General features: G+C 44.3%; 1 protein-coding gene across 2 annotated transcripts in view; it reads right to left on the reverse strand.

Annotated features, from left to right (window-relative positions):
• The window catches only part of TRIM37 (tripartite motif containing 37), a 148,690-nt gene that overhangs the window by 55,194 nt on the left and 66,992 nt on the right, over positions 1–26,504 (reverse strand). For both annotated transcript variants that reach the window (XM_029611478.1, XM_029611479.1), the window contains exons 9-12: positions 22,837–22,961; positions 21,640–21,690; positions 5,300–5,381; positions 3,586–3,662 (exon numbers count right to left, since the gene is read on the reverse strand). In XM_029611478.1, coding sequence (XP_029467338.1) covers positions 3,586–3,662; positions 5,300–5,381; positions 21,640–21,690; positions 22,837–22,961 — 335 coding nt within the window. The remainder of the gene's footprint in view (positions 1–3,585; positions 3,663–5,299; positions 5,382–21,639; positions 21,691–22,836; positions 22,962–26,504) is intronic.

Consider the following 26,504-nt stretch of genomic DNA (forward strand, 5'->3'; position numbering starts at 1 on the left):
GACAGTAAGAGGGGAGGGGAGCTGGAGGAGGGAACATTGGGTGCAAAGGGAGAGAGGATGGAGGGGGAAGAGGATAGTAAGAGGAATGGGGAGGGCCAGAGGAGTGGGAGAATAAGGAAGAGTGAGGAGCAGTGAGGGAAAGGGGAGTGTAATGGAAGAATGAGGGGAGAGGGGGGCTGCAGGGGGCAGACCAGCGGGTGATAGAATGAGAAGGGGCTGCAGGAGAGGACCTGTGGAAGAAAGGAGGAACATTGGGAGGTGAGGAGGAGCAGTGGGAAAGTGAGAGGGGGAGGGGGTTGGGGAGACGGTTGGGGAGACGGGACAGCAGAAGAGGAGAGGGGAGCTGGAGGAGGGAGCATTGGGTGCAAGGGGAGGGCAAAGAGGGTGGAGGGGGAAGAGTACACATCCTGACACCTCCACACACAACACTTGGCTGGCATTTGGAGCAAACATCTCGCCCGTTTTAACGGGCTTAACGGCTTGTTCACTTATATTCTGATAATGACATGTCTTGCTCTGGACTGCTCATTCTGTTAAGGCCTGAGGAAATGTGCTAACTCCTGAAAGTTAGCCATGAAATCTATTAAGTTACATTCTGCTTATCCTGTGTCCTGTAAAATGTTACAAGCTCATAGCCAGGTAAAAATTAAGGAAAGGCAAGTTAAAAAATAGACATGACATGCCTTACACTACCAGCTGAAGTAAAGAGATACCTGTTACCTGGGAAGTATAACTTGCAAACCAAACTGACTTATTGTAATCGTACAATTGAACTCTGCCATGAGAGACTTAAGTTAATTTTCATAAGCAATCATCATAACTTTAGAAATGGGAAATTTATATTATTTCAGCTGGAGAATGCCAAAACTGCAGTAACGCGACCAACATTTACCCTTCACTTGTTCTGGCTGCGCCTGAATCATTCGCATTAGCGTTAGCTACAAAACCCAACAGTTCAGCTAATCATATGGGAACGACAGATTAAAACAATTTTAAAATCCCTCAGAACATGTCTTGATGTGTTTAATCAAATATCAGTTCAGGTTCACAAGACAGCAGAAAAGATTCTGGGCAAGTATTAGTAACCATTAAAAAAATCAGAAAGGCAGCTAAACTGCTATCAAGCTAGCCAGCCTTCCTAATTTCAATACCTTTTGTCAGTGAGCAGGAGGCGTCTGCTAATTTACATGAGCTAGACAAGCTGACAGCAAGACGGGTCAAGGAGGGCTGCTGTTTAATAGAACTGAATCCTTATCTACATATAAATAAAGTTCAAACGTATTCTCATTGGTTTCCTTGGGTATTACTGTATGAAAATCTTCAAAAGCAAGCATCTAAAAACTCAACTTTTGAGGCACACCAGGAGAGCTGAGGCAAAAAAATAAAAAACACAAAAAAACCCACTGTATATCTATTTAGTGCTAGGAAATCCTGTGTCTGGCAATGAACTCTAATGCACTTTGCATTAACTAGACTGCTAGAATCAATAGTTAATGGGTCAGATCAGATCAACAGCACTGAATTTTGGAGGAACCAACCAACAGGTTTTACTGCCTCCTAAAATTTACTCCTGGGGGAATTCTGCACAAAATAATTTAAAATTCTGTGCGCAAAAACTTAAAATTCTGCAAACTTTATATTGATCAAAATAACAATTTACATGACAGTCTAAGTAATTACATTTTAAATTAAAACAGAAAAAAGTTATTACTTAGAGATGCAGAATTTTAAATATTTTGAGCAGAATTTCCCTAGAAATTCACTGTAAAAGTGTCCCTTCCAATTGCTCTCTCTATTCCCCTGGCCACTTTGCCCTCTCAGGCCCCAACTCCTCCACCTGCCAGTATCTCTCCCCTCCACCTCTAGGCTCAACCCCTTCCACTCTATTGCCAGTCCCAGAGTTTGACCCCATTCTCAGTACAGCCCCTCACACAGGCTCCCTCTTGTCCCTCCCTCTCTCACCCACATGCTCCCTCTCTCTAGTACACACCCTCATACAGGCTCCCTCTCTCTTGCATACACACCCACACAAGCTCCCTTTCTCTCTCACACATACATCCTCACACAGGCTACCTATGTCTCTCTCTCATGCACCCCTTCATACAGGCTGTCTCACACATACACAATCCCTTCACACAGGCTAGCACCCTCACATACACATGAGCTCCCCAATCTCTCACACACACTCCTTCACAATCTCCTCATATAGGCTCCCTCTGTCTGGCACCCCGCACTCAAGCATCCTCCCCCCCCCCCCCATGCTCTCTCTCACTCTCCCCTTCCTTCTCACACCCCTCTCCCTCTCCTCTCACACACACACACACACATTCACTCTCACCGGGGCCTTCATCTTTGCCAAGAGCGGAGCACACTCCATTCGCAGCACACGGTGGCCTTCATCTTCGCTTCAAACGGCATGCCGGGGCCTTCATCTTCGTGCGTTCTGTTCACGGCATGCCAGGGTCTCCTCTGCCATTTTCTGCACAGAATTTGGCAATTCTGCGCAGAAATTTATTTTATTTATTTGTTGGCTTTTTTATACCAACATTCGTGGGTACATCATGCCGGTTTACATTGTAACTGTTAAACAAGTGGAGAAATACAAATAACAGGATGGGGGAGCGGGAGCAGCGGAGAAGAGAGGAGAGAAAGCAAAAGCAAGAAAGATAGGCAGAAGGAGCGAAATTGATAGGAACAGAACTGCGAACTGTAAAAGTATAATATATATACATGAAATAATAAATGTACATGTTATAAAGGGAAAATCGATATATGTCCATATTATATTGATGGATACATGAGAGTACATGAAAGGATACATGGATAAATGGGACATATTATATAAGTAAATAAACAAGATAGATTTAAAAAAAAAAAAATGCATATTGTTGAGTGGGGCTACACATGGAAGCGTAAATGGCTGGAGCAAATGGCAATTCTGCGAAGGGGGAGAACTCTGCACTCCGCAGTAGCACCGAATTCCCCAAGGACTAAAATTTATATGGCCAAACTCAATATAAATCGGATCTCATTTCTTAGATGTCACTGGCAGGCAGGATTTGAAAGATGACCCACAAATCTTACATGTAAATTGTACTCATCCCCATTTCTCTCTCTCTGATAATTGTGATGAGCAAACAGAGACGCCCCTCTCTCCACCCCTGCCAAACTGAGGGCTGAAATCCTCTGAAATCCTCTATTAGCTGTGGTCTAGTGCCCAGGGCTGTCCTGCCTCCCCTGAGATAAAGCAAGTCACCTCTGACATGCCCAAACCCCTCTGTACAGTCCACTCAAAGCCAGCCCTGCTGCATGATGCACACAGCATGTCTGCCAAGCTCTAGGATCTTTCAGCGTCTGCAAACCTAAAATTGTTAGTCACATATTCAAAGTGAAAACACAGGAAAAATGGGAGAAAACCAGGCTTTGTGGGTTGACAAATCAAATGTTTGAAACTTCCTCTGAAAACCAGAAGAAAATCATTTTTCCTTATTTTGATGGCATCTAAACAGATGAGCAGTACCGAGAGCAGAAAAGAAACCCACTCCCTAGCTCCAGCAATCAGAAGAGACAAAAGCAAGTCCGTACTTTGATGTTTCTGGCAGTCCAGCAGAGAGTTCAAGAAATACAGACAGATAGTAACCACGCACCACTCCATTTCCATCCTGAAAGGAACACACAAAATTAGGAAATGCATTCATTAAATATTTAATTATACGCTATTCCAATGAAAGCTATTCAAAGTGTGGTAAAATACACAATATCACAACAGTATAACTTTATAAAAATGGATTCCAAAGATGTAACGTAGCACTTAGGTCTGAATTCTGGGTGTACGTGCATATGTAAGTCTGCTTTAAAAATTTGCACGCACATTCCTGGGATAAATGTTCATGTGTAAGCATACTTTTGATTTTTAGAAAGTGCACATGTAAATCATTTCCCCACCTTAACTCCATCCTCTGGAACACTTCTTTTAAGTGCATGAAAAATTGCTTCCATACATATTTTTACACATACAACCTCCAGGGTAATTTTCAAAAGGCCTGTATACATGTGTACAACATGAGCACGCTTTTGAAAATTCAGTTCATATCATCTATAAAAACTAACTTTCATTAGTGCAAGTCTGCTATAGTGGGATTATGTCTTCTTCATATGCCAGAGAGATATATATTGTGAAATCCTTACACACTCAGTATTAATAACAGAGGCACTGGATTTGAAATGCACTGAAGCAAGGAGTAGAGAACGTCACCTGGCTGCATGCCATCTACTTTACAGGTAGAGATGAATCCCAAAGAGATACAATAGTTCTGGCGATAAACTGATAAAACAGACTCAGCAGCGCATCCAATCCCAAAACTGACATTTTCCTTTGGCTGAGTCACAATCAGTTCAAATAATCAGTATTTAGCATTATGTTTTGTGCTGGTGTAATCTTACTTCCTTTCTTCACTGTGGCTCTTGTCAAACCTGCTGCTACCTAGATACAACCCCTGTCCTATACCATCTGCCTAAAAACCCCAAAGGGTACAGAGAAGAAGCAAGTCACTTAAGGAGCATGATATGCTATCTTCAGTATTTTCAGCACCTTCTCCTTGTATGGATCTGGTGCTGTAACAATGCTGCCAAAAGAACCTTGAACCAGACTCTGCCAAGAGCGCTTCTTAAATCCACACAAACTCAGCGTTCTCGGGCATGAAACTCTGAGGAGACTGCTGGGCTCAACCAGGCTCATTTATTGCTTCTGAAGAATGACATGTAAGGCTCCTTTTACCCTGAGGACTGAATGCTGTCTTCACAACACTCACCCACTTGGCAGATAGAGACAAAAGCTGGCCGCTGTATGACATTGCACTGCACCGCCACTAAAACGCTGCTTGATGGTTAGACAATGTTTTTATTTCACACGACAATGGACTTGTGTCCCACTATTCAGAGCAGAAAATCACTGCTTCTAGAAACATTTTAAAATCTTAATTTGTAATGTATATTTTGCCAAATGGATCAATTCTTTCTTCAAAATAATTTACTAAATGTATTTCAATTTCTTACCCACACTTCCAAACTAAATTGCTTAGAGTGATGTACAGAATCAAATTTACTCATATGTAGCAAAAGTTAAAACAAAACATTTGTGCATCTCTTGAATTTCATTATTTTGGGACAAAATATCAACAGAAAATATAATCAATTTTAAAACATTTGGTAAATGTTTGATTGTGCCTTGTAATTATAAATACTTAACACTATGCTAGTTTGTAAACAGAAATAAACAAAATCCCACAGCATAACTTACTGGATAAACCTTTAACCGCCAGCAAAGTCCAGAAATGTGAAGAGGGGGACTGTACACAGGGTCAGCCCGTTGGCGCAGAGTACTGCAAGAGCAAAACAAAACTTATACAACAAAGAAAAAAAGTTTCATTCCAGCAAGAAGTGGCTTATAAGGCAAAAAGTCAATTTACAGGTGCAGAGCATCACTGCAGTTACTTATGCAATTTAAGGCAAATTTTAAAAGCCCTATGCGTGCCAAATCCAGGAGATATGCAAATAAGTTGGGCTGGCGCATGCCACACAAATTTTAAAAATTGCGCAAGTACGTGCATATCTCTTGGTATGCACAGAAAAATTGTCACCAAAAAAAGGGTGGCATGTGGGTGTGGTCTGGGCATGAGCGTTCCTGAATTTCTCAGTGAATCCGCACATAAGTATTTACACGCACCAGCACGCACCGGAGTCCCCATCCACATTACTTCTGCTATGGATGGCATGTAAGTAATAAAACAAAAAAACGAGGCTAGTTAGCGGGGTTTTAAGCATTGAGGCTAAAAGGGAAGCTTATTAATTAGGGGAATGAACTAGGGAAACTGGTAATCGCATCTGTGCGCCTACCTACTGAAATCCTCCCACTTAAGCGGTAGAGGCAGTATTTGCATGTGTCCATATAAAATGTATGCATTTACAGTCTATTTTATACTATGCACACATATACGCACGTATGTTATAAAATGTTTACATCAATTGGCGCAAGCCAGCATACGCGCATACATGTACGCCCACAGCTGTTTGAAAGTTACCATCCCTGCATCCTATTTGTTAAAGGGCACAACAGAGATAAAGGTGCCATTTAATATAGTACAGAAAATGTGTGTGTAACAGTAGCTAACGCAAGCTGACATGAGGGGGCCTGGGAATAGCACACTCCCTTCTTGCACAATGGAACCAGTTGGAGGCATGATAAGGCTGAATCAGATGAAAGGTACCTAAGATGGACATGCAGGGACAGACCAAGGTCCCTCAAGCCCAGCATTCTACCTCTCCCTGATGAGGCCCCTCTACTGAGGCTGTCCAGATTGCAAAGTCAAATAAATACCAATGGCAGCAAGTCTGGGGGGGCTTACTGGCCATAGAGGAAGTCACAATTACAGGACAATTGGTTCTTACCTGCTAATTTTTGTTCCTGTAGTACCACAGATCAGTCCTGGGTTTTGCCTCCCTTCCAGCAGATGGAGACAGAGAAAGTTTCACAGACACTGCCTCTTAACCGGTGTGCCACCTGCAGCTCCTCAGTATTACCAAGCACCCAAGCATAAAAAGTCAAAAAGGTTTCCAATGTTCAACACTATTAAATTCCCTGGAACAAGCAGAGGAAAGAGTACAATTTATAATGCAATTCAAAAACTTTATTGAAAGAATTAATGAGAAACCTGTGCCATTCTTCAGAATTATTCAAGAACAAAAAACAGATCAAGCAGACTCTTTAAAACTTCTCTCTACCTCTGGGTGGGATTCTGGACTGATCTGTGGTTCTACAGGAATGAAGATTAGCAGGTAAGAACCAATTTTCCTTTCCCTGTACATACTCAGATCAGTCCAGACTCCTGGGATGTACCAAAGCTTCCCTAACCAGGGTGGTACTGCAAGAGTCCTGCTCGAAGAACACTTGCACCAAAGCTGTCAACGTCCGGAGCCCAGGAATCCAATCTGTAGCGCCTGGCAAAAGTATGTAAAGACTGCAAATCTCTTGTGGTGACACCAGTTGGTGTCACCACAAGAGATTTGCCTGAGAACTGGTAGAATGAGCCCTTAACCCCTCCGGGATAGGATGACAAGACAGAAATATGCAGACCCAATAGCCTTCTTCAACCACCGTGCAATCATGGTCTTCGACGCTTTCTGACCCTTTTTCGCACCACGCCATAGCACAAAAGAGATGATCCGACAATCTGAAACTTTTAGTGACCTCAGATACCACAACAAGGCCCTTCTGACATCCAGCCGTCATAATTCCTTTGCGTGAGGCACAACAACCTCCAAATTTGTAAAGGCCAGAAGCTCCACTGACCGACTTAAGTGGAATGCTGAAATTAACTTTGGCAGAAAGAATCGTCCTCAGAGACCCCAGAATCCAAAATCCACAAAAAGGGTTCTCTGTATGACAGGGCTTGAAGCTCAAACACCCTTCTGGCTGAACAAATAAATTGCCACAAAAAACAAACAAACAAAAAAAAACACTTCAAAGTCAGATCTTAATTCTGGCCCTCTTTAGAGGCTCAAACGGCACCTCACACATGCCCTTGAAGATCAAAGTAAAGCTCAAAGAGAGGTACACCTGACGAACAAGGGGGCACAGATGCTTCACCCCTTGGAGGAAACGTACCACACCCAGATGTGCAGCTAGGGCTGTTCCATGAACTTTGCCTCACAAGCAGCCCAGGGCCGACACCTGCACTCTCAGGGAACTAAAGAACAAACCTTTTCATCAGGCCTCTCTGCAAAAAGGCCAGAATCTGCACCACCGAAGCTCACTGAGGATCCAACCCCCTGCTCTGTACACACCAAGCCTCAAAAACTCTCCAAACCCTGATATATGCCAAGGAAGTAGAAGTCTTACGAGCATGCAACAGAATAGAAACATCCTCAGGATATCCTTTCCTTCTTAAATTGCTTCCTTTCAAAAGCCAAGCTGCTAGACAAAAGCAATCCGCTTGATCTGAAAATATAGGGCCCTGTCACAGAAGCTTTGGTAGATGGCCCAGTCTCAAGGGGCCGTCCACCGCTAGATTGTCCAAATCTGCAAACCAAGGCCTTCGTGGCCACTCCAGAGCCACGAGAATCACCTTTCCTGGATGAACTTCTATTCTCCTCACAACCTTGCTACCAGGGGCCACAGTGGAAACACAGATTAGAATGTCTTATGGCCAAGGAAGAACCAGGGCATTGACCCCTTCTGCTCTGTGCTCTCTTCTCTAGCTGAAGAAGAGCGGCTCCTTGGCATTCCTCTGATTGCCATCAGATCCATATAAGGAATGCCCCATCTGTGAGAAATTAGGGTCATTACCTCCTCCAAGATCTCCCATTCTCCCGGGTCCAAACGTTGCCAGCTGAGAAAATCTGTTTGCACATTGTCACATCCCGCTATGTGCGAGGTCGCTTTCGAGGCCAGATGCTGATGTCCTGGGTGGAGCAACATCTCCAATTCCAGAGCAACCGTTCGGCTCTTGGTACCGCCATGGCGGTTGCTGTAGGACACCATCATCACATTGTTGGACAGGACTCTGACTGCACGGTTGCGCAAAAAAGGAAGAATCTCCTGCAGGGCCAACCATACCACTCTCGTCTCTAGGCGATTGATGGACCAGGCCGCTTCCTCTGCTGACCATTGGCCTTACACCAACTGGGACAGACACACAGCTCCCCAACCGGAGAGACTGGATTCAGTAGTCACTACCATCCTCTATGGCTCCTCGAGGTCCATCCCTCGGCACAAGTGGTTCCGGCCAAGTCACCATGAAAGACTGGATCTGGAAGACACTGTAAGCGGTAGGGGAAGATGAAACTGCTCCGAAAATCGGATCCCACCAGGATAGCAACTCTTTCTTTAGAGGCCTCATATGGGAAACACCCACGGGACCAACTCCAAGGTCAAGGCCATGGGACCAAGAACCTGCAAGTAATCCCAGACCCTGGGCACTCGGGCCTCCAACAGGTCCTGAACTTGAGTCTGCAGCTTGTCAATCCACTCCTCAGTCAGAAAACCCTTCCCCACTCGATTACTGAAGCGCACGTCCAGAACCTGCAAAGGAGAAAGGTGATGCAGACAGATTCACTATCTGTCCCAACAAACTAAGGAATTGCACCACCATGTCCACCACTCGTCTGCAAAGGTCTTCAGACTTCGCTCGGATGAGCCAACCATCCAGATACGGGTGGACCAGCACACCCTCCTTTCTGAGGGCGGCTGCCACCACCACCACCACCTTGGTAAAGGTCTTCGAGGATGTTGCTACGCCAAACAGGAGAGCGCATAATTGAAAATGCCTCCCCAGGATCATAAACCGGAGGTACTTCTGATGGTCCAGGTGAATCCTTATGTGCAGACGTGCCTCATTCAAATACAAAGAAGCCAAGAACTCCCCACTTCTCATCGCCGCTATGATGGATCTCAGAGTCTCTATCCGGAAACGGGAAACTTTGAGAGCTACATTTACCTTCTTTAAATCCAGAACTGGACAAAAGGTTCCTTCCTTTTTTGGCACCACAAAGTAAATGGAATAATGCCCCATCCCCTGCTCATCCTGAGGGTCGGAAATAATGGTCCCCAGCATTTGCAGCTACTGTATGGTCTGCTCAATGATCAACTTCTTCTCTGCCGAAGCAAAGGGAGACACCATAAACAGGTTTCTGAATGGCTGAGCAAATTCTAAAGCGTAGCCTTGTCCCATCACTCTTACAACCCACTGATCCAATATGATCTTGACCCACTCCTTGTAAAAATGAGTCGACAACCCCCGATGACTGGAACTGAGGAGTGGGCCGGCCTCACCTCATTGTGCCGGCTTGGCTCCACCACTACCCTGGCCGGAGCAGTCTCTGCCCACACTGCTCTCCTGAAATGGCTAGCTCCAGGTCTGTGACCTCCCTGAGGTCTGCCTTTAGCCAGCAGCTGGAGCTCTGCTCTGACAAATGCCTTTGCCCCCAAACCGAGAGCACACTAGGAGAAATATTTTGGACCCTTTTGGCTTGTCCTCTGGTAGCTTGTGCACTTTATCTCCTCCCACATGTTTGATCAGCTGTTCCAAGTCTTCCCCAAACAGAAGTTTTCCCTTAAAAGGCAACACTCCCAGCTGAGCCTTTGATGAAACGTCTGCTGACCAGTTTCTTAACCAAAGAAGCCTCCTAGCGGAAACCATGGAAATCATGGACCTGGAAGAAGTGCGAATGAGGTCATACATCGCAGTCTCCAATCGCTCCACCTGTTTGCACTCCTGGGGTGACATTTCTCTGGCACTCTGCAACTGCTATACCCATCTCAAAGTAGCCCGGATCATGAAGCTGCTACACACAGCTGCACGGATGCCCAGTGCAGACACCTCAAAGTTCTTCTTGAGATGTATCTCGAGCTCCCTGTCCTGCAAATCTTTAAGAGCTGCCACGCCAGCTACCGGAATGATGGTCCTTTTTGTAACAACTGAGACTGAAGCATTCACCTTTGGAACCCTCAAGAGCTCCAAAGTGTCTTCGGGCAAAGGATAAAGCTTATCCATAGCTTAAGGCCAGCCTCTGGAGTATCCTACTCCCTGATCACACTCTTTAACTGACTTGTGAAAAGGAAAAGCTTTGGCTGGGCCCCTCAAGCCGGTCATAACTGGATACTTCCTCCAGATCAGCCTGGTCCTGCAGAACGGTTATTCCCAATTCCACCAAAACAGGCAGGATCAGGGGCCAGAGTTCTCCCTTTGAAACAGGCAAACTACCTTAGGATTGTTACCTTCCATCGCTGGAGCTTTTGTCGCATCCTCTTCTGGATCCTGTGGGCATCGAGAAGGAACAGCATCGGGAGAACCATCCCCAGATGGCAATCCCTGATCAGAGTCCTCCGAGGAAACCTTCTCAGTGGCCCCTGACCAGAAGGACCAAGGATTCTCCAAATCCTAGTGGCCCCTGAAGCCCCCAAAATCTGGATTCTTCCCGTGGGGAGGTTCTGCCATCCTCTGTTTAGGAAAGGGCCGTGCCGCGGCCTTACGGGCTAAAAATGCCTTGTGCATCAACAGGACAAACTCAGGTGAAAAAGGAGAAGCGCTATCAGAATCCTCTTCCAGAGGATCAATCTCCTCCTCAGAGTACCATCCGGCCTCCTCGGAGTTGAACTCAGCTGGAAAAAGCTTGAGCGGAAGATCCCCTCCCCCTGCTGCAGCCTTCCCCTTAGCGGTGAGCGCATCCAAGATGGCCGCCGTTCCCCTGCTCTTTTTTTTTTTTACAGGTATAGAACTGCAGGTTTTGCACTTCCTCCATCTGCTGGAGACAGAGAATTATTGGAGGAGCTGCCGGTGGCACACAGGGTTAAGAGGTGGTGTCTGTGAAACTTTCTACGTCTCCATCTGCTAGAAGGGAGGCAAAACCCAGGAGTCTGGACTGATCTGGGTACATAAGGAAAATAGTTTTTGGTTTATTTGGCATGGATGATTTTATTTAGCTCTCTTTTTCCTCTGTATATTTATTGCACATAATATGTTCTCTTTCACCTGCCATGAAATGTATACTAATACATGTCCTACAGCGAATATGCTGTAGTCACATTGGCTGCAAAAACTGGCCTTGGCAAACACTTTTGTAATATTATGCAATATTAAAGGATTGATGAAAAGGTAACAAGTAAAAATTAAAAAAATAAAAATAAAAAACCACTACTCCTGCAAAATAAATAAGTACATTGTCAACATTTCAAAACAGAATTTGAAACCATGAACTGAAGTTTGCTATTGCATGGAAGAACTGCTCAAAATTCTGAAATTCTGTTTTCCAGTCATGAATCTGAATATAATGTTCAGAGAATGCAGAAGCTGTTAAGAATGGAAAACTCCCTATTCCAAAGACCCTTTCACTATACTCCCTGGGGACAATGTCTGGGTACATTCAGAGAAAGTTACTGTAGCTGCTATGAAGTTGTAGTTTTCATGAACCTGAACTGAAAATATTAAGCACCCTCTCTCGCGCACAGTGGTAGTTGTACACAGCTGCAGTGGTGCAACCGTATGACCAAAAAAATAAATGAAAGATGGATAATAGCACGGGATGATAGAGGGCCCGGGTGGTGATGGGAGGATGAAGTGCGTGTTGCATCTTTGTTTTTACAGCCAGCAGCTGCGGCATACAGGAATAATCTACAAGCACCCGTGTGCAATTCCTAGGAACATGTCCTTCTCTCCAGCATCACTAAGAGGTTGATGTAAAAGGTCCTTTAGACTCTGCACAAGTTTACTGCAGTTTGATTTAATAAAGAATTTAGCACACAAATTAACATTCTGTCATGTAAATCCCATGTTAATGAAGGTGTTAGTTATTGTTCCCCAATGGAGAGAAGTGCATTATAGCCCTGAAGGCTTAAACTCGTGTTTTCTTTGAATGCTGGAAACTTTACTCATCTCTGACCTAGGAGTTATATTAACTTATAGTTCTGGGACTAGTATTAGTCTATTGGGCTGTGCCAGCATGGCTTCATTCCTCAGTTTGGGGGTCCTGGACTCGCATCTCCTGGGTACCCCACAATCCAGGAGCACACTGGCACAGCACCATAGACTAACACTAGCCTCAGAAATGTGAGTTAACACTATTCCATCTCTGACCCAAGGGTTAAATTTCCAATCCTAAAAACAGGGTTAAGCATTGGAGTAACTGGATCTGGGACCAGAGTCAGAAACCCTCTGCCCCAAGTATCCCCAATAGCTCAGAGTCAGAGATGCAGAATTATTATTATATGTGCAACTCTCTACCGTTATGCAATCTCTTTGGGGCAGGTATTTATAGTAACACAATTAACATTGGACGACACTTGCTGTATACACAACTCTCTATTACTGTCACTTCATGCTTCTCCAGATTTGTGTAAGACCTGGGAGAACAGCTGACAGCAAAATTGCTAGCCAGGGAGACACATGATAGTGTGACGGGGGTGGCGGGTGGCAAACCTTATGCAGTGAACTGAAGAAGCATGAGGTGACAGCAACAGACAGTTCTACTTACAGCAAGAGCTGCACAATGGTGATAACTGTGCTACTCTATGTGCCTTTTCCAAAGAGCTTACATTATGATAGACAACTGCACAGACAACCATTCTGCACCAGTGACAACTGTGCTAATTACATCTGTCTAGTACACATTTTCAGTTGTTTTCTGTGCATACATTTTCTGCCCATATTTTGGATTAGCCTGCTTTTTTAAAATTACAGCTACATTTCCTAATGCAGTGAGCTAATGGCATGCAGTCAGCTTTCTTCAAATTCGACTCCCCCAAATGCTTCATCAGCTGTTTCAGATCCTCCCCAAACAGCAGCTTTCCTTTCAAAGGGAGGTTACCCAGCCTTAGACCACACATCTACCGACCAATTCTGCAACCACTCTTCTTAATAAATATTCTTTACTTCTAATTTTTTTTTTCCAAAACTCCAGTCTGCAGGACTGCACCTCTATCATTTGCTGGAGACAGAGAAATACTTAGGGACAGCAGGTGGCACTCTTGGTTATGTAGCAGTGCCTGGAAAGTTTTTATTCTCTGCCTCCATTTACTGGTAGGGATGCAAAACCTGCTTGTCTGGATTGATTTGGGGTATAAAAGAAAATTGGTTCTTATCTGCTAATTTTCGTTCCTGAAGTACTACAAATCAGTCCAGACTCCTGGGTTTTGCCTCCCTTCCAGCAGATGGAGACAAAGTTTCACTGACACTGCCACATAACACGAAGTGCCACCTGCAGGCACTCAGTATTGAGAAGTACCTAAGCCAAGATACAGAATAATAACTACACTTTAAACAACACCCTGAACGAGCAGAAGGAAATGGAAACCTATTTTAATCTGTTTTTTATTTTTATTTTTTTTATTTTTTGAACTTTGTTTTACATTTATCTGCTTGCTTTATTATTTGTTCTTGCCCGATTTTATGTACCTGCCACTGTATTTCTATTTTACTTTGTAAACCATTGCGATTGACTACAGAACAGCGGTATATAAACAATAAATAAATAAATAACCTTACCCACACTAAAAACGTGCAGGACTAACAAAACCTGTGCCATTCTTCAGATTAACACAATAACAGATCAAGCAAACTCTCCAAATCTCCCTTCAACTGGGCGGGACTCAGGACTGATCTGTGGTAACATAGGAATGAAAATTAGCAGTTAAGAACCAATCTTCCTTTCACTGTACATACCTAGATCAGTCCAGACTTCTGGGATGTACCAAAAAGCTTCTCTAAACAGAGTGGGACTGCAAGAGTCCCACTCAAAGTACACTCTTGTCAAACCCTATGGCCTCTGGGGCCTGGACATCCAAACGATAATGTCTGGCAAAAGTGTGCATTGACTTCCAAGTAGCCACCCTGCAAATCTCTTGCAGCGAAACCTGCTGACATTCGGCCCAGGAGACCGCCTGGGAACGGGTAAAATGAGCCTTTAGCCCCTCCGGGACAGGACGACCCTGACAGATGTACGCGGAGCCAATGGCTTCCTTGAACCACCGCGTAATTGTGATCCAACAACCGGAAATCATTAGTGACTTTAAGATACTGCAGCAATGCATGCTTGACATCCAAGTGTCACAACTCCTGCGCATGAAGTGCCGTAGCATCCAAATTTGGGAAAGGCAGGAGTTTCACTGACTGGCTTAAGTGGAACGAAAGGAAGGAACTGTCCTCAAGTGGAATGAAAGGAAGGAACTGTCCTCAAGTGGAATGAAAGGAAGGAACTGTCCTCAAGCAAATCCTCAAAAAAGGATCTCCACATGACAAGACCTGAAGTTCAGAGATCCTTCTAGCAGAACAAATCGCCACAAAAAAAAAAACAAACCACACCTTCGAAGTGAGATCTTTTATAGTAGCCCTTGTATGAGGCTCGAATGGTGCCACACACATGCTCTTAAGGGCTTAAGTTAAGGCTCTATGAGAGGCACAGACTCTGAACTGGAGGACACAAATGCTTCGTCCCTCGGAGAAAATGCACCACATCCGGATGTGCAGCTACAGCCTCTCTCCCTGCACCTTGCCATGAAGACAGCCCAAAGCCACCACCTAAACTCTGAGTGAGTTAAAGGACAAACCCTTCAACAAACCTCTTTGCAGAAAGGTCAGAATATGTGCCACGGACGCTCGCATAGGATCAAGCCCTTGCTTAGCACACGAAGCCTCAAACTCTACATACCCTTACACACGCCAAGGAGATGGAAGTGTTTCCAGACTGCAATAGAGAAGAAATGACATCCTCAGAATATCCTTTCTCCCTTAAGCGCTTCCTCTCAAAAGCAGAGCCGCAAGATAGAAGCGAGCTGCTTGATTTGAAAATATGGGGCCCGGATGCAAAAGCTTTGGTAGATAAGCGAACCTCGATAGACTGTCCACTGCTAGGTTGATCAGATCTTCAAACCACAGCCTTCTCAGCCACTCCGGTGCCACTAGACTCACTTCACCCGGATGGATCTCTATACGTCGCAAGATTTTGCCCACCAGTGGCCATGGCGGAAACACATACAGAAGAATGCCCCTCAGCCAAGGCAGACTAAGGCATTGACCCCTTCTGCTCCTCGTTCCCTTCAACTGAAGGATCACGGGGCCTTGGCATTTCAGTAAGTTGCCATTGGATACATGTGCGGCTTGCCCCATCTGCAACTGATGAGACACATTGCTTCCTCAGACAGCTCCCATTCTCTCGGATCCAGCTGTTGCCGACTGAGAAAATCTGCTTGTACTTTTATTTATTTATTTAACAGCTTTTATATACCGTCATTAAGTGGGACCATCAACGGTTTACAATTCATACACTAACATAACATAATAAATATTAATAATCAGATAATAAAATACATCAAATTACTCAAAAAACCTAATAAAATTTTATAAAAATCAATAAGAGCATAAAACATTAATAATGAAAAATACACAATAAATACTAAAATCCTAATAAAAGAAGAAATAAACAACAAATAACTACTCTAAGAATCTCCTTTCTCGGTGGTAAACAGCCATGTTTTCAATTCCTTCTTAAATTGCCTGAGGTCATGTTGAAGTCCGAGTTTCACGTGCATGGCATTCCAAATTTTAGACCTGGCGAGTGAGATTGCTCTCTCTCTAACCTGAGTTAAATGTGCTGTTTTTACTGATGGTATCGGTAATAGACCTTTATTTGCGGATTTTAGATTCCTATGGGGTGTGTGAAGACGAATTGTTGTATTAAGCCAGTCTCCATGCTCATCGTATATTAATTTGTGAAGCGTACTGAGTGTTTTATATTGTATTCAATATTCGATTGGAAGTCAATGTAATTCTGCTAATATTGGTGTGATGTGATCCTTTTTTCTGATAACGGTTAATACCCTTGCTGCTGCATTCTGTAAAATTTGTAGTGGTCTGATAGTACAGGATGGTAAGCCAAGTAATAAAGAGTTGCAGTAATCAGTACTTGTAAAAATTAAGGACTGTAAAATAGTTCTAAAATCATTTTTATTTAATAATGGTTTAAGCCGTTTTAATACCATTAATTTTCCATATCCTTCTCTTACTTTAAGTGCTATATGTTGTTTTAGATTAAGTTCCGCACCTTGAATACTGTGTACAATTCTGGTCGTCACATCTCAAAAAAAGATATAGTTGCGATGGAGAAGGTACAGAGAAGGGCGACCAAAATGATAAGGGGAATGGAACAGCTCCCCTATGAGGAAAGACTAAAGAGTTTAGGACTTTTCAGCTTGGAGAAGAGATGGCTGAGGGGGGATATGATAGAGGTGTATAAAATCATGAGAGGTCTAGAACAGATAGATGTGAATTGGTTTTTTACTCTTTCAGATAATAGAAAGACTAGGGGGCACTCCATGAAGTTAGCATGTGGCACATTTAAAACTAATCGGAGAAAGTTCTTTTTCACTCAACGCACAATTAAACTCTGGAATTTGTTGCCAGAGGATGTGGTTAGTGCAGTTAGTGTAGCTGTATTTATAAAAATATCGGATAAGTTCTTGGAGGAGAAGTCCATTACCTGCTATTAATTAAGTTGACTTAGAAAATAGCCACTACTATTACTAGCAACGGTAACATGGAATAGACTTAGTTTTTGGGTACTTGCCAGGTTCTTATGGCCTGGATTGGCCACTGTTGGAAACAGGATGCTGGGCTTGATGGACCCTTGGTCTGACCCAGTATGGCATGTTCTTATGTTCGTAATCGATTAGGACTCTAAGGTCACTCACGTTATTAGAAAGTTTAACTGTAAGATCATTAATTTTTATTGGTGTATGAATAATATTTGAGGACTTTCTAGATTAATAAATTCAGTTTTGGCAATGTTTATGATTAATTCTATTTGTGTCAGGAGCTGTTTAATTATATCCAAATACATTGCTGCAAGTTTAAGAGTGTTCTCAATGGTGTCCGTTATTGGTAAAATTATTTGGATATCATCTGCATTGCCATGCTGGCGATATGAGAGGCCGCTAACAGTGCCAGATGCTGCTATGCTCAGCGGATTAATTCTTGGGCTTCCTGAGCCACCACCCGACTCTTGGTGCCTCCCTGTTGGTTGATATAAGCCACTGACGTCGCATTGTCCGACAAGATTCTTACTGGCTCTCCCTGCAACAGAGGTAGAAATGCTCTCAGCGCCAAACACACTGCTCTTATCTCTAGGCAATTGGACCATAATGCTTCCTCTGCTGATCACTGGCCCTGCACAGACTGGTCCTGGCAAACCACTCCCCATCCAGAGAGACTGGCATCAGTGGTAATCATCCAGTCTGGAATTTCAATTCCACCCCTCATCTCCACTGGTCCCTACCAAGCCACTACGAGAGACTGGACCTGGTCGATTCCGTAATGGGTAGCGGAAGCTGAAACTATTCTGATAATGGGTCCCCGTAGGAGAGCAATGCTGACTGCAGAGGCCTCATGTGACCAAAAGCCCAAGGCACCAGCTCCAATGTAGATGCCATGGAACCAGATACCTGCAAGTAATCACAGACTCTGGGTACCTGCTTCTCCAAACTGTGCACTTGTGCTTGCAATTTTGCAATGAACTCTTCGGAGAGAAAAATCTTTCCCATCTTGGTATCTAAACATGCCCCCCCCAGAAATTCCAAAATCTGAATATGGGAAAGATGACTCTTGGAGAGATTTACTATTCACCCCATGGATCTCAAAACGCTGCAGTATCAAGTCCACTGCCTGGCTGCAAAGGACCTCTTGACTTCGCCCGAATCAACCAGTCGTCCAAATATGGGTGAACTAGGATGCCCTCTCTCCAGACAGCCACCGCAACCACCATCATCACACTTTAGTGAAAGTCCTAGGGGCCATCGCCAACCTGAATGGAAGGGCGCAAAATTGAAAATGCGTCCCGAGGCCCATGAATCTTAGATCTCGCTGGTGATCGGGCCGGATTCCTATGTGCAAGTATGATTCAGTTAAATCCAGGGAAGCTAAGAACTCTCCTATGCGCACTGCTGCAATTACAGAGCGCAGGGTCTCCATCCAAAAACAAGGAACCTTGAGAGCCACATTTACTCTTTTCAAGTCTAAAATTGGAGAGAACGTTCCTTCCTTTTTGGGAATGACGAAATAAATGGAATAGTGACCTTCGGGGGAACAGGAACAATGGCCCCCAACATCTGTAGGCAGCTGATGGCTTGCTGCACCACCTACCTTTTTCTCTCATAGGCGCACGGGGAGAACATAAATCCCTTAGCAGTCAAGCAAATTCTAAAGCGTAATCTTGTCTTATCACGCTTAAGACTCACTGTCCAAAGAGCAGCTTCCCTTTACAGGGTAACACTCCCAATTGAGACTTGGATGACACATCTGCCGACCAGTTTCTTAACCAGAGGAGACTCCTGGCCAAGACTGCCAACATCATCATCCTGGAAGAAGTCCTAACGAGGTCCTATAGTCTGTCGGCGCCATAGGCTACCACAGCTTCCAACCATTCCGCCTGCTGCGCTTCCGAGACAAACAAGGACTTATCCTCCTGCAACTGCTGCACCCATCTCAGTGCAGCCCGAATCATAGAACTGCTGCACACCGTAGCGCATATGCCAAGGGCAGACACCTCAAAAATCTTTTTGATGTGAACTTCAAGCTTCCTATCCTGAAGGTCCTTCAACGCTGCAGCACCGACCACTGGAATGGTCGTCTGCTTAGTCACAGCAGACACCTAGGCATTCACCTTCGGGACATTCAGAAGCTCCAGCGTATACCCAGGCAAAAGATATCACATATCCATTGCTCTACCAACCTTCAGTCCAGTCTCAGGAGTATCTCACACTCCCTGAACACCAACTTTTTGACCGACCTATGAAAAGGGAAAGCCTTTGCTGGACCCTGCAAGCCATCCATTACCAGATCTGTGTCCTCCTGGTCTGATTCCTCTCGCGGAACCTTTATCTCCAATTCCTCCACAACATGGGGTATCAGGGGACATCTCCACCTTGTGGAACAGCCAAACCACTTTTGGATCATTCCCATCTACAGCCAGGGCCTTCCCCAGTGTTTGATTCCGGGTCCTGGTCCACCATAGCCGGATCTGCATCCTGTGGGTCCTGTGCCCATGGATCTTCATCCTCTGAAACCTCAGAGACGTTATCAGCTGCTCTTGCCGGTGTAAACATCCCTAGGACTCACCGAACCCTTGTAGCCCCTGCAGTCCCATGAGGGTCTAGCCCTATTCTCCGGCCGTGGACAAATTGACACCCCTTGCTCGGCCCTGCGCCGCCCTACTGCTTTTCTGCTTTTTCCTCTGACTTTGACCTGTGTAACAGGTCAAAGTCAGAGGAAAAAGTAGAGGAATCGCCCAAAGCCTCCTCCAGGAGGTCCTCCTCACCTTCTGACCAAAGCCCCTGAGCCTACTGGTCTCCCCCAGGGGTTTTATCAGCCAGGGGCAAAAGAAGAGGGAAATCCCCCTCCCCGGCCCACGAAGCAGACAAGAATATGGACAAAATGGCAGCCGTTCCTGTGCTCACAGGGAAGGGATCCTCAGCATTGAGCACCGCGCCAGATAGCCTCCCAGGCTTATGCTGCCTTCCCAATGCTGCCGCAGGCGTTCTCAGAGGCGCCCCTCTCCTCTGGAGAGGCACCAGGAATAACAGTTGCTGTAGGAAAGCTGCGCGCACATCGCCCAGCAGTTAGATACACGTGGCATGCTGCTGGGGAACTGGGATCGAGACTACTCTCGGCTGCCTGAGAATCAGTAGAGACAGGAGCCGCTCAAACCCCCCCTTCAGGGGCTAAGGGCCCGCTGCCAGCCAAAAAGTAAAGTGCACAAAACTTTTTTTTTTTTCCATAACTTTGCTAGAACCAAAAAACAACCAGAGGGAAAAAAGATCACTTCCCTGCAAACTGAAGACTGGCTGCAGGCTCTGTCCATTCTCTTGAGAGCGAGAGAACTGGGATCACCAGTTTTCTGCCCCTGGCGATAAAGGACTGAGCAATAAAGGGTCCCCAACCCTCTGCTTGTCTGCCTCAAAAAACAGGGGAGATGGCCCCACCAGGACCTACCAACCCTCCCCTGGGAGGCAATCTTGAAGAGTCCAAGTTTTGGTTTGTTTTTTTTTTTTAAACTAGTCTCAAATTGCAGATTTTGCGCCTCCACTATCTACTGGAGACAGAGAAATAATGAGAGACTTCAGGTGGGACCTCGGGTTATGTGGCAGTGTCAGTGAAACTTTCTCTGTCTCCATTTGCCAGAAGGGATGCAAAACCCAGGAGTCTGGACTGCTCTGGGTACATATGGGGAAACAGGAATGTTACTTTTTCTTCCAGTACCATGAAGACTCCAAGATTCTCACAAGTAAATGAAAAAATATTCAGAAATTAAGGGGTTGTTTCATGTAGCACTCAAGGAAGCAGAAAACATTTCCTTCACTGGAAAAGCACATGCCTTCATTACAATGCACCGTCAATTCTTTCACTTACTGGATGGTTAATTTCCTCTAACCACCACTTAAATTGCATTAGAAATTGAGATGAGTTTGGTGCAATTACTTGCAGCTATATATTTCAACTGGGGTGCGTAATCAAGAGGCAGAATAAAAACTCAACACAGAACACAGGCATCATTCATTGCATCCTTTGAGGACCGAAACAAACTGCATCCCAGCGTAAATTGCTTCCTCGAGAAGGAATCTTGTTACTCAAAAAAAAATAAATATATATATATATTTCTTCAAGGGAGATGCTGGAGAGCACTTTACTTAAAGGAACCTTCAAGAAATAAGTATCACTTATACTTGCCAACTGACACAGCCAAAGTATGGTAGAGTTTTAATACAGAGGTCCATTTCTCTTAGACCTTTTGATCTGCTTTCAACATTTCAGCTAAAGCTACCTTCACTAATTTTGGATCTGGTATGATGTTCGGCTTGTTCTGACAAAAGTGGTCTGGTCAGCACAGATTTCCTACAGACTGTAACTGCCATTAATTTTGTTCAAAAATAGGATTTTAAGATTGTGTAAAGAGTAGGAAGGATCGCACTAATTCTCTGGGCTAAGAGGTTTTACATTCTTTATTGAAATATTAAGAAACAGTGATGCATATATCTGGTAACTGAAGTTCACAAAGTCTTAATGAGAATACAAATAATATCCCAACACCATCCCTTCCTACCTGAAGTTTTCCAGGACAAAGGTGGTTGAGTCATAGGCTGGTACTAATTCGCTACATGTTTTTAAGGGACATATCGAGGCGTGAAAAGGAAAAAAATACATGAACATGTTAAAAGAACAAATACAACCTTTTTAGCATTAAACAAAAAGATTTTTTCTGAAGTAAATTAGACTTCACCAAATCAATAGATTAAGTTACACAATAATGCCTTTTCTACACAAATGTACTTTAAAACTGTTATGCACACACATTTGCTAAAATGTTAGTTACTGAAAAATTGCATCCAAAGAGATTTAGATTTACAGGCATAGTAATGATTAATACTTAATCATTAACAGAGTTGGCCACCCCTGGTATAAGGTATAGTACACGGCCTAAGTCAGAAATTCTACGTTAAGTAAAAGTATTACGTTGAATTTCTGACTTACGACTGTGTACTACACCTTATACCAGGTGTGACCAACTCCATCCTCAAGAGCCATAAATCTCTCTCATACATATTCATTAGGGATATCCTGAAAACCAGGTCCATTTGTTGTTTTTGAGACTGGAGCTGGCCATCCTTGGCTTATAGAAAAGCCCTCAAAACTCTGCCCAGTCCAAGCAAATTACCAAGATCCCTAATCTGCTGACCCCTCCCCCCCCCAGCAAGTTAGAATTAGAAGGCAGCTGTGAAGAAGTCTTACTAAGATCATCCCAATTTAGCATGAGATTGGGAATTCTTTCACCTGCTCCAATGCCTCACTGTCAAAATGCTGAATTATTTTTATTTAAAATGAAGCAACAAAAAAAGATAAAATAAAATTACTGAGCACAGTATATAAATGTATGTGGCAGCTACAAATCCAGACAAACGCATTTTCCAAAAAAGTGCTTTCCTCTAACTTCATGCAATACCTTAACCTCAAACAGCTTGTTCAAAAGCTCAGAACTGGCTATTGTTGACAAAAATCGCAGATTATTAGTCACCTGAATTAAAGCCACTTTCTTCCTCTCTACAAATACAAAACTCAGACATGCATATAAAGCAAGCATATTCCAGAATGGGCCTAGCTGGAAACAGCTGCACAGGCCCAGTCTAATGGATTCTTTTAAATCCATACAAAATTCAACAGTTTGATCCACAAACCTAGACCTTTGTGTTGCTTGGAATCATGCAGAGCATTTAATTTAGAAATCAGTAAGCTAGTTCTGTACCTGGTAAAATCAGGAGGGACAGGTGTCGTGACGAAGGATGCCATGGGTTTCCTGTGAACCTGCTGAAACATCAGCAGGATCTCGGAGCTCTTGGCTATCAGCTCACTCTTGCTGCAAGACCGTACCTACAGAAAAGCAAAGTCAGATTTATTTATTTATTTATTTAGGGTTTTTATATACCGACATTCTCGATATAAATATCAAATCAGATACATATTTAAGAGACTAGGCCTTAACTATGAATGCCAAACAAAATACCAGGAATGAGCACTCTATTGTTTTTTGTCTCACTTTAAAAACAGGGAGATTTTTTAGGACATATGATATGATGCCTCAGAGATAGCGCTTAGCAGGGATACAGAGATGTGAACATTTAAAATAAATGCCCAAACAAATTAGATGAACCCAGAAAATTTTTTTTTGAAGGTTCCTCAAACCAGCCTAGAGAACCTGCTTTAAAGAAAAATCTGAAGCGGATCCAAAAATCTGCTATAGCTCTTTCAAAAATGAGATGTGGATTTAATCAGATTCAGAGCATCTCTCTGTAAGAGCCATTTGCTGTGTCCTGGCTGCATGACTTTATGGGCAGACTTAGATTAGAATGCATTGGGAACATGATTAGCAAATTCCTCCTCCAATCATAATCAATCCGAGCCTTATAGGGCAAGCGGAAGATTGGAAATCTCTGATTTGCCTCAGCCCTCGTCTTCCAGAAGGAGGGAAAGCCAGGGGGTCCTGGTTCCCTCATGCCCTCTGAGGTTCTCTCACCCTAAGCTATCAGTTAGAAGCAGGAAAGTATTATTTTTATTACTTTTCCCTTTGTTGGTTGCTGCTCGTTAAGTAGTTTAAAAAAAAAAACAACAAACTGGGATAGCTCGGGCAGCTTTACTCCCCCCCCCCCCCCCCCAGTGATTGTGGCGGTTAGGTGAGAGGAGGTTTGACTAACTCGGCAGCAGCACCAGGACTCTGGGACAGCGCCAGGAGGAGTGGTGATGGAACACACAGCTCTCAGGCTATTTTTGGCGCTGGCTGCAGCAGCAGCATAGCACTTTCTGCTTAGCACCATAAAGTTTGCAGGACCTGTAGTTTGAGGTGATCGCACCTCAATAATGCCTCGTCGTGTGCTGTCTGTGCCTCCGGAGGGGAAGGGACCTTTACGGGAGGCACAGTTAACAAGTGCTGCACTCTGTCTGGTTCCGTTCAAGAGGCCCGGGAGGGGACGGCTGACATTTTGACTGCATGTGGAGCAGCAGCTTGAGAGGTAGACTCTCCTCTCTCTCCCTTCCCCAGTGAATTTATACTCCGGGGAGGACATGGGGGAGCCAGAGGGACATGGTGGGCAAGGGGTCCAGTGAGTCTGAGGAGTTTTCCTCAAACGCTGTCCTTTTGCTCCGTAAGGCTTATAGGGCCTAGAAGGAAGTGACAAATAAATGAGCGGCCTTGCAGAAGTCCCATTGCTCGGCTAAGAAGCCTAAAGCGGACACACACACACGATCTGAGGGGGTTCCTTTGACTCCTCAGTCTAGGAAGCCTGAGTTGTACAGATTTGGAGATTTCAGACGTTTCGGATAGTGACTTTTCCCCAAGGGTGTTGGTCTTCAGGAGGGCCCATGAGATAGTCCACAACACCATTCGGGCATTGTTCCTGCAGGAATACTAGCTGGTGATGGTCCTGATGCAGATAAGGTCCCTAAGAAGGAACTACTACTTATTATTCCCCTTGTACTAGGGGAACTGGGGAACTGAGTCACGCATGAGAACTGACAAGGAAGGGGTGCACCCTGTACTAGATGGCTTATGGAGCCCATCTAAGGTTTGTTTTTTTTTCTTTGCCAAAGAAGCATGGGATTCTCCTGAGGCCAGTCTGAAGGTGGCTAGGGCCATGACGAAGAAGTACCCCTTGCCGGAAGAGACCTTGGAACTCTGGAAGTTTCCAAAGGTGGATGCGGTTGTGCCGGCAGTGATCAAGAGGACGACCATTCTGGTGGCAGGGTTGACAGCGCTGTAGAGCTTCCAGGATTGGAAGTTAGAGATACTTTTGAAGAAACTGTTTGAGGTCTTGGCCTTGAGTCTTTGAGCTGCTGTTTGTGCTGGCTTGATGCAGGCAACTAGGTTTGAAGCAGGTGTTCCCTATGGGGCAGAGGCCCTGTATGATTTGGTATAAGAACATGCCACACTGAGTCAGACCAAGGGTCCATCAAGCCCAGCATTCTGTTTTCAACAGTGGCAAATCCAGGCCATAAGAACCTGGCAAGTACCCAAAAACTATGTCTATTCCATGTTACCGTTGCTAGTAATAGCAGTGGCTATTTTCTAAGTCAACTTAATTAATAGCAGGTAATGGACTTCTCCTCCAAGAACTTATCCAATCCTTTTTTAAACACAGCTATACTAACTGCACTAACCACATCTTCTGGCAACAAATTCCAGAGTTTAATTGTGCGTTGAGTAAAAAAGAACTTTCTCCGATTAGTTTTAAATGTGCCCCATGCTAACTTCATGGAGTGCCCCCTAGTCTTTCTATTATCTGAAAGAGTAAATAACCGATTCACATCTACCCGTTCTAGACCTCTCATGATTTTAAAGACCTCTATCATATCCCCCCTCAGCCGTCTCTTTTCCAAGCTGAAAAGTCCTAACCTCTTTAGTCTTTCCTCATAGGGGAGCTGTTCTATTCATAGAAACATAGAAAAATAGAAATGACGGCAGAAGACGACCAATCGGCCCATCCAGTCTGCCCAGCAAGCCTCACACTTCTTTTTTTCTCATACTTATCTGTTTCTCTTGGCTCCTAGTAACCTTTGGTTCTATTTCCCTTTCACCCCCACCATTAATGCAGAGAGCAGTCATGGAGCTGCATCCAAGTGAAATATCAAGCTTGATTAGTTAGGGTAGTAACCGCCGCAATAAGCAAGCTACACACATACTTATTTATTTACCCAGACTATGTTATTCAGCCCTTATTGGTTGTTTTTCTTCTCCCCTGCTGTTGTAGAAGAGAGCTATGCTGGATAAGCGTGAACTATTAGTTTTACTTCTCCCCTGCCGTTGAAGCAGAGAGCTATGCTGGATATGCGTGAAGTATTAGTTTTTCTTCTCCCCTGCTGTTGAAGCAGAGAGCTATGTTGGATATGTATTGAAAGTGAAGTATGCATTGAAAGCCACATTATCTATCAACAAATATTGAATAAGCCTAATAATTGGTAATACCTATAGCTTATGAACTCTTCGTTAATTTTACATACTCTTGCCCACCCCTGGTTTTTTTTTTGTTTTTTTTTTAAATATGGAGATGGCAGGCCTCCATCCTTCCGCTCCGTGAAGGTGGAACACCAACCACTGGCATCCCGCTCCGTGAATGCCTCTGTGGCTACTGCCGCTCCGTGCAGTGTTTTGCTGCCTCCTCTTTATACACTTCCTCTAGACCTGATGGATCCACAGTGTTTATCCCACGCCCCTTTGAAGTCCTTCACAGTTTTGGACTTCACCACTTCCTCCGGAAGGGCATTCCAGGTATCCACCACTCTCTCCGTGAAGAAATATTTCCTGACATTGGTTCTGCTGATTTTTTTCTGACAGAAAAGGTTTGTCGTTGTCTTTGGATCATTAAAGTTTTTCAAGTATCTGAAGGTCTGAATCATATCACCCCTGCTCCTCCTTTCCTCCAG

The sequence above is a fragment of the Rhinatrema bivittatum genome, chromosome 8 (assembly GCF_901001135.1).
Source record: "Rhinatrema bivittatum chromosome 8, aRhiBiv1.1, whole genome shotgun sequence".
Taxonomy (NCBI): domain Eukaryota; kingdom Metazoa; phylum Chordata; class Amphibia; order Gymnophiona; family Rhinatrematidae; genus Rhinatrema; species Rhinatrema bivittatum.